This window comes from Ixodes scapularis, unplaced genomic scaffold (assembly GCF_016920785.2).
Source record: "Ixodes scapularis isolate PalLabHiFi unplaced genomic scaffold, ASM1692078v2 PGA_scaffold3__209_contigs__length_174095766, whole genome shotgun sequence".
NCBI classification, from domain to species: Eukaryota; Metazoa; Arthropoda; class Arachnida; order Ixodida; family Ixodidae; genus Ixodes; species Ixodes scapularis.
This window is the reverse complement of record NW_024609868.1, coordinates 60,215,511-60,223,832: the sequence shown is the minus strand read 5'-3', so window position 1 is coordinate 60,223,832 and position 8,322 is coordinate 60,215,511. Positions and strand designations below refer to the sequence as shown.

The window sequence follows — 8,322 nt, the reverse complement described above, 5'->3', positions numbered from 1 at the left end:
TGCCGAGTACTTTTATGTAAAGACCAGAGGCCGGATGCCCGAAACTTTCTTACAACAAAGTTACAAACTTTTGAGTATTCCCGAAGCAAAATGTTTGTAAGTTTTGCGCAAGTTCTGACGAAATCCGTAGCTTGCGCAAAACTTACGATCTTTGTGCTTCGGGAATATTTAAAGTTCGTAAATTTGTCATAAGATAAATCTACTAACTTTTTTGTCGTAAGAAAGTTCCGGGAATCTGGCTTCAGTTCTATTTCAACAACAAAAGCTCAAAGGCGGTTCGAAATATAAGTCACGAAACCGTCTTCCAGAGTGCACTCTAAGATCTGACGAGGAACCAGCGCTACCACATTTCTAATTATTTTCAACAAGGCTGAAACAGTTTCACCGAAGCTACAAATTCATGCAATAACTCGGCATGCAATGAGAAATCAGGTGGTAAAGCTGTTTATTACCATCTTATAGAAATTAAATGCAACAAAGTGGCAATGGCTTTTCTTTAATGCTAACTGTAGCACGCTTTCAATATGCAAATTAAAAGATCACACACAGTACAACCATCCTGTTGCTTGTTTTACCAACTTAGGAAAATTGGCTCAAACATTAACTTCATTCTGGTCAAGAAGTTAACTACCCCCATGATGGTAACCTGTGTGAGTGAAATCAATACCAGTGAAGCTATGTGCTGTAATGTTTGAAGTTGTCCTATAAATGTGCAGTGCATTGTGGTTTGACTGGACATGTGACCACTAAATTTATGAACTGTTAATCGCATAGCTACACAGCTGCATTCTAACCTTTAGAATGCAGCTGTGTGCTCTTCACAACCAAATGCACATTTTCCTACACCATGTACTGGGCAATTGTGCAAGAAGTAACAACACTGCGCTCCGACCTCAAGCCTGTGCGTCAGTGTATAAACCAACTTGGCTCACAAACTTTGTCCTCTGTACCAACCCGTATGAATGAATTTTGGCGCAGCATCGGTGTCTTTATCAGGGTTACAAACTTTGCACAGTGTGTTCTCTTTGCCCATGCTGACAAGAACAAAACCTGACCACTTTTTACACATGAATTTGTCGCAGTGACAGCTCCAGGGGAATAGATCCACAGCCTGGTCCCTCTGGGAGCGGAGCAAGTGCGGCAGTGCTGCACGAGAGTCGGCCGCTGGAGGCGGTGCAGCGGGCTCCAACAAATGTGCCATACAGCCGACGTTGGTGCCGGGAGGCTTCACAGCGCTTCTTGCAGGAGACAGAAAGGCAGCAGCAGCTCGAGGGAGCTAATCTCCTGCTGGAGAAGGAGAGCACAGAAATGGTTAAGCAAGTTGCCACGGCAACAATTGCAGCAGCAACTGCTGCCGAGGAGTTCTACCAGCAGTCAAAAAAATTACTAGAGGACCAAAAAAATTTAATTCAACTGGAAACACAGCGTGCAGAATTGGAAATCAAATTGCTAAAAAAACAATTAGGAGAAGAGTAAACATTGACATATTACGCTGTTTTTAATTTTCATTTTGAATGTATATATATATGACAAAGCCAACACAGCTGCTGATAAATAAAATCCATTTTACTTGCAACTGTATATTTCTAATGAAGCAATGGTGAGGGTGCAGGCTAGCTGGTGTAAATTGAGCATAGTTGTAACCCGAGACTGGGGATACGGACAAGGGACAAAACACGGAACGACAGGGACTTCGTCCCTGTCGTTCTGTGTTTTGTCCCTTGTCCGTATCCCCAGTCTCGGGTTACAACTATGCTCTGTATATTTCTAGATTCAGATCTGCTATACTCTGTCTCGTCCTACGATGGACTAAAGCCCAATGCTACACGCCGCCGGGTCCAATCACGAGCCTGTTTGAAACCATGTGGTATATTTGCTCCGTCAAACATATCGGTGCGCCGAAACGTGTCATGCGAAGACAAGTTTTTCATCTGCTTATCGAGAACTAACGGCGGCTCCACCTGCTTGCAGGGTTTTTGCTCTAGTTCCTTGTCACAGCACGAATAGTTGCGACGCTCAAGGAATCTTGACTGCTGATCCATCTCCGTGTGCTCTGTCCGTACCGCCGTCAGCCTCGTATGCGCCTCAGTTGCCGCTAAGACTAAAAGCCTGCCTTGCATGTACTCATTGGAAGATCGTCTGGCTAATTTTATCATTTGCCTAATTTATCTTCGTATCTCCCTGAACCATAGCCTATGGTATTCGTGTTCCCGCTGCGCCGGGGTAATCGGCAGCAGTAGTCAAGCGTAATATGTGGGGACGGCGTGGGCGAAAATTCCACTCTCTTCCAACCTAACGCAGAAACAACATTTGGTATTCCAATGTTTGATCAATTAAAAACAAGCAGAATGCACTGGTACTCAAGACCATGCAAAGCAGCATGTGCAATATATTGGTATACTTACGCTCAACCGAAGAACTGGCTGACGATGGCATCCCGAGCCTCGTTGCTTTCATCACGGCCCGCTGCCACGGGCTCGACGGGAACCTCTTCGGGGAGGACAGTCCTTGGCATGCTGCAGGGGTATGTCTTGGCCAGGTTGTGCAGGACACAGCAGGCAACAGTGATGTCGCAGCATCTCTCTAGCTGCATCCTCAACTCAGCATGGAGGCAATGAAATCTCCGCTTGAGCTGGCCTATTGTCCTGCACAGTGTATAAATAGAGCAAGATCTGTTATCCTTTTGAAGTGGTTTATAAGAACATCTAATGAGATCGGCATGCGATGTCTATCATCGCTCCAGCCCATCGAAAACATGGTATTATGCCTAATAGTTAATATTTTTGTTGGAATATTTTAACATAGTAATGAAATGCAGATTTTGTTAAAGATTTCAGTGATGTGATTGGTCTGAGTCATTTTGGAGCAGCCCTTGGAGCAGTCAAAAGTCAATTATGGTGCAACAAAAAGAACTTTTGTAGCATAAGCGCACATTCATTTTTATTGATACCAATGCAAACATCACGTCAAGATTAATTTTTCGGCCTGTCCAACTAAAGGGCAAAGTCTACGTTGCCTTCTCACATACGTTCAAACCTTTGTTAGCATCAACTGCGCAGCAAGAGTTCCTCAAACACAAAACTATAGCGTTCAGTTGCGTGGAGAAGCACCATGAGAGGGTAACAAAAAGGTGAGTGATGAAGGACAGCACAAACTCCTTTAAATGGTTATTTTAGGTACTGAATGCCACTAAATTAGTACAATAACATTGGTCACATAAACTGATGTTTCCTTCAAGTTCTAGAGGTTGTAATAAAACTGCAATTTATAAATGAGATAAAAAAACAAAGCAATTACCATTTGATTATCAACATAAATTACATTTTATCTGTAGAACTTCAGATCAAAAACGGCATGTGAACGAAACTTAAAAACAAACCCGCCGAACTCATTCAGGCTCTTCCTGAGATTTCATCCACTGCTCCTGTCAATTTAGTTCTAATCTACTCGCACCTACAGAGAATTGATAGCTAAACAAATGAGTTGCCATAAATAAATAAACATGCATAAGAGCATATATAAATGCTCTTGCAATACCAAAGTACCCTTACTAAATCTCGAAATTGGAAAAGGTGCCGCCGGGATCTTGTAATCCATCATATTTACGAGCCGAAGTTGTGTTCAGGAATTGTGTTGAGTCTCACTTTGGAGGAGAGCTTTCTCCTTAACACAGGGTCCGCTGCAGAGAAGCAAGACATACAAAGTTGCGATGCCTACTCCGTGGTGTTTGCTTCTTTGCAGTACACCGGTGCGTGGTGAAAAGCGCATTCAACGACACTATAGTCCGTTGCAACCTAAGAACGAAGGGCGAGGGTAAGACGGGTTGGGGAGGAGGAAGCAGGCGGAACGCTAAAGAGAGAAGGAGGTTTCCCCCTCTCTTCTCTAGCGTTCCGTCTGCTTCCTCCTCCCCGGCCTGTCTTACCCTCGCCCTTCGTTCTTAGGTTGCAACGGACTATAGCTAACCCTCCAGAATGAACAGACGACTAACATAAAAATTATTGCGAAACTTCCAGATATTGCCTGTCATTCATACGAAATGTGATGGAATGGTATCGTATACGAGACTATAATCAAAAGTTTTGAAAACCTGAAAACTTGCGTAAGCATATCGTGACGGTCCGGCCGGGCAGCGAAGCCCGAGCTATTATATTTTCAGTATTATTAAAATGAAAATAAGTTTTGGTGCTACGTTGGTGCAAATTTCTCACATTTTTGTTAAATGTAGCAGGACGTAGCAGGGTAATCACTTTGGCGCAAATGGCGCAGCAATCCCATCACAGATATAATGAAAATGTTCTTCGCAAAAACTTGCAAGGAAAATTGCAGTTTGAGATAAGCAGTATTTAATAAGATATGCTTGAATAAGTCTGTACACAAACTGTCTAAAAACAAAACCTGCCTAAGCCAGTGTTTTTTTTTCACATTGCAAGCTGTTTTTTTTTTCTAAGAATTGCTTTACATTTAGGCAATATAGAGTAACAAAAAAAATTAACTGCTATTGTTTGAAATGTGTAAACAGCTAGTAAAAACCTGTAGGTTAATAAACCCAGTCATACAGGAAGGATATGTTTCAGAGAAGTTCTAACTTCTATTCTGGAGTTTATACAGAAAAGAGCAAATGAAATATAATAATTATTGTGACATATAGAGTTAACTGGCTAATGGTTGAATTTTGTGAATTGATGTTCTTCATTCCCACAATGCTGGCTAACCTTAGAATAAACATTTCAGGCTATGGCAGTAGGTTATAGCCCGTAGTATAAATAAGGTATAGTAGAGATACGCCTTCCTCTCCTTGCTTCTGAGCAGCCGTAGCCTACTATGCAAGAACATAAAAATGGCAACAAATGTAAAGCTCAGGCACAACCACATAAAAAAGGTTAGGTGCCTCAAGGTACCGAAACACTGAACCGTCGAACCAGGACGCATAGCCTGGCTTTACCGTTCCACGATGCTCCTCGTTGTGCTATGTGACGCATTGTAGGCGACCTCCGCTGCTGATGACGGAGACAGGAAGGGCGTCATCAGCCATGGCTTGCAGGTGTAGCCGCTGTCTCCAAGCAGTAGGCCCTCGTAAACGCCATCGGCCAGCTTGCCTGACAACGAGCCCTCGGTGAATATCCTAGAGTCGTGGGTGCTTCCAGGCCATTTTGCAACCACATTGCGGATACGGTAAAAGACGTCAACCACTAACTGTACATTTATTGAATGGTACAGATGGCGGTTAACGTACACCTCCTCATGCACTTGTGGTGCCTGTATCCGAATGTGAGTGCCATCAACAGCACCCACGACCGAAGGAAACCCACCGATCTCAAAGAAGGCCTGTTGTAAGGCATGACCCTCAGCTTCACCTGGCCACCTGCATTGTAGATGGATTTGAGTGAGTCTATAGCACTATGACATCAACAGTGACAGTTTTGTTGTTATGATCACATGCTTCAAAATAACACAGCTATCATTCATCGTCATCAATAGTGAGCAATAAAAGCCTCGTCTGCACAATGACAGTACTCAGTAGCCGCAAGACTAGCTCAGTAGCAACAAGTGCATAGTTGGGAGTGCAGAAACCAGGCTGTTTGTAAATGTCTGCACTCCTACTTTATTTGTAGATTAGTTGAATTTGCACCTGCACCAATAATAGGTACTAAGGGAGTCATTTTGTACACTCCAGTTGGTTCGTGTAATTTTACTGCCCAGTTCACTGGTCTGCATGTCACGCTCATTACCAAAAAACAAATATCGAGTGCTGAAGCAACACTTTTAATGATCCTTTAGGGAGGTACCAGTATACGTGGGGATCGATGCGCTGGCAGATATTCAGGCTAGCAAGCCTACAGCTTAGGAAACACAAACGAAAGGGTCATTGCGCAGGTGGTGCGCCGTAAATAAATTGCAGAATAGGTGTGCGGAGAAGACCACCTTTAACGAATTCGGGGGTTTCAGCGAACACAATTCACGCACCGAAATTTCTATACAAAGGGTTTCTGAACTAATGGTGATTGCTCATCGAGCAATCTAGGCCCAGGCTTTTTTTCTCGGAAAACTGGCCTGCACATGCGCCTAATATCGGGACGCACCAGAGATGCTCCAGACCACTTACCCTATGAAGTCTTGGGCACGACGTGCCAAAGCCTGAGTCACCCGCCTCACAGTCCGCGAAGCAGTGGAGACGTGCACACGGATGTAGTCCCCTGCGGTGATGAGGAAGTTCCCCGTGGCGTAGAACTGTAAGGCGACAATGACCTGCTGCTCTGCACAGAGGGCGCGGCTGCGACGCGTCGGCCGCTCCAAGTCCGGGCGCAGTGTGTCGGCGAGGAACACAATGCCCGCGCGACCGAATCGAAAGCGCTCCTGCAGTTCGTCCTCATCGAACTCCTCCAAAGGGTTCAAGCGGTCACGGAACACACGCTGCCGTCCCATCATCACAACAGCGTACTGGGCGAACACGCGCTCTCTTCGATGTCGGCGTCGCGTCACAGTCGACATTGCGTCCCTTATCTTCACCAATCCGTCCGCAAATCAGTTGTCAGTCAGTCCGGTAGTCAGTCGGCGAGCGAGTCGGAGGGTCGGTTGGGCAAACGGCAGGAGAACACAAACAGTGAAAATCAGGTGATAACTAAAGCGCTGGAAACGTGCGTCGCAAAACACGGAGAACAAAACAACCAAAAACAACGAATCTATAAAGACCGTTGCCAGACCCGAAATCAACGCTGCAAACTTATGCTGTGTTTGGCGGCACAATAGATGCATCAAGATATTTTTTTTTTTTTTTAAAGTACATATATATTTTCATGCATAAAAAGAAACATTGTGATACGATGTTGTTTTTATTTTTCTTAATAAAGACAAAACTAGCAAAAACGTTTCTTAAAAGGCTATTGTTTGCTTCGACCGGAAGGTGGCGGGAGCTACCGCATAATAATAAAACACGGAGAAATTGTGCGTCGAGTTTTTGTCGAACGCGGCTAGGTACTCGGATGTACCTAGGTAGGGAAACGCGGTTAACTTTTAACCGCGGTTAGAGTTAACCAGCTTCGAGCAAACGGGCCCTGGCGTTAGGGCGGTAAATGAAAGAAACGCCTTAACGTTTTGTTCGACTAGTCATGGCGTATATGAGGTTTCCAGACGACGTTATTTCCTTCGATGATCACTCGGTGACGAACTCTGCCTTGTTGGAACCCTCTGTGCGTGTAGGTAAAATACGTAATACACACGCGAGCAACATTTTAAAGAGAGTTCAAAAATTTATCGTAAATTGAGGCTGCCCTCGCGTTATATCATTGCTGCTATACTAAAATGTATCTAGCACAGCACTAATGTTGATATTTTACTGGCGCTCGTAACACTGACTAGCAGAGAACTCTGGCTTCTTTCTACCAACATATCTGTGTTGTCATAGGGAATATTTAAATCAAAATCAAAACAAAAATTATATGTTATTCTTAGTTTAAGAACTGCATTTTTAGAGTTTCAGTGAGATCAAATTTCATAGAAAACTAAAAAAAATAATTGTGGAACTTTTAATGCACCCATTGCCATCTAGTTTACCCAAAGGAATAACACACGGCAAAATATCATGATCAAAACAGCACGTGTCATAACAGCACGGCGACAAAACAAAAGAGCGTCAACACAAAACCGGGAAGATAGAAGAGGTGCCTAAGTACCACACCGTCAAAGAGCACAACTGTAATTGAAGCAGCAGCATCTCTTGCCCATGCGGATCAGTGCTAACCTAACCCCCTTGTCAGGAAAGTAACAAAACCATGTGATGATAATGTAATTAATGCAAAGGTGCAGGCGAGCTGGACAAGAATAACTATAATGACCCCTGGAGAAAGAAAACAGGGGAGAAAGGACAAACACAAATCACCGAACAGAGCCTTGTTCCCCTTCTCCAGGGATTATTATTGTTACACGCATGCATATTGCAAAGAACACTGCTTCAGTGGTCGTGCAGACCAAACTATGCAACTACAGATATCAATGAAACTGCAATGCGGTGAAATGATACCGGCGTCGTCGAGTTATCTGGGTGATGCCGATCACTATGCTTCAGTTTGCAACTTTCAGCGGAATGCATTTTTCTATGTAGATTTATGTTGGTACTTATGCAAACTTCAAGGAACCAGTGCTTTTTGTTAAATGTATCTTGAAGGATTGGGACAGTTTCTGCTACTGATGTCTTTAAAAGCAAACACGACTAGATGCATAGACCTATGTTGTCCTTTCACATCCGACCTTACAAAATTCACGGACCGTAACAGAATCCAAACAAAATGATGCGCTGATGTAAATATTAAAACTTTGAATTGGGCT

At 43.8% G+C, this 8,322-nt stretch overlaps 1 protein-coding gene across 4 annotated transcripts; it reads right to left on the bottom strand.

Annotated features, from left to right (window-relative positions):
• Positions 1–428: 428 nt before the first annotated feature.
• On the bottom strand, positions 429–6,585 carry LOC115322977 (putative nuclease HARBI1). 4 transcript variants are annotated; one of them, XR_006078095.1, is made up of 4 exons: positions 5,310–5,353; positions 4,943–5,096; positions 2,406–2,645; positions 429–1,287 (listed from the first exon to the last, which is right to left on the bottom strand). XR_006078095.1 is itself a non-coding variant. In XM_040215127.1 (4 exons), exons 1-3 carry the CDS (start codon positions 6,487–6,489, stop codon positions 2,408–2,410), a joined length of 1,044 nt encoding a protein of 347 aa, XP_040071061.1. In that variant the 5' UTR covers positions 6,490–6,585; the 3' UTR covers positions 429–1,287; positions 2,406–2,407. The 4 variants fall into 4 exon arrangements, 3 of the variants coding, with proteins under 3 accessions (XP_040071061.1, XP_040071066.1, XP_042148398.1); XM_040215127.1 differs by adding an exon at positions 6,104–6,585 and having other exon boundaries at positions 4,943–5,362; XM_040215132.1 differs by adding an exon at positions 6,104–6,585 and having other exon boundaries at positions 429–1,284; positions 4,943–5,362.
• Positions 6,586–8,322: the final 1,737 nt, after the last annotated feature.

What these genes read in the sequence shown, in the direction of transcription:
- LOC115322977 (XM_040215127.1), bottom strand. Translation starts at nt 6,489, where the DNA reads ATGTCGACTGTGACGCGACGCCGACATCGAAGAGAGCGCGTGTTCGCC. An exon ending in CGTGCCCAAGACTTCATAGG is followed by an intron (nt 5,363 to 6,103) that starts GTAAGTGGTCTG and finishes TCTACAATGCAG; the next exon opens with GTGGCCAGGTGAAGCTGAGG. An exon ending in ACGAGGAGCATCGTGGAACG is followed by an intron (nt 2,646 to 4,942) that starts GTAAAGCCAGGC and finishes TACACTGTGCAG; the next exon opens with GACAATAGGCCAGCTCAAGC.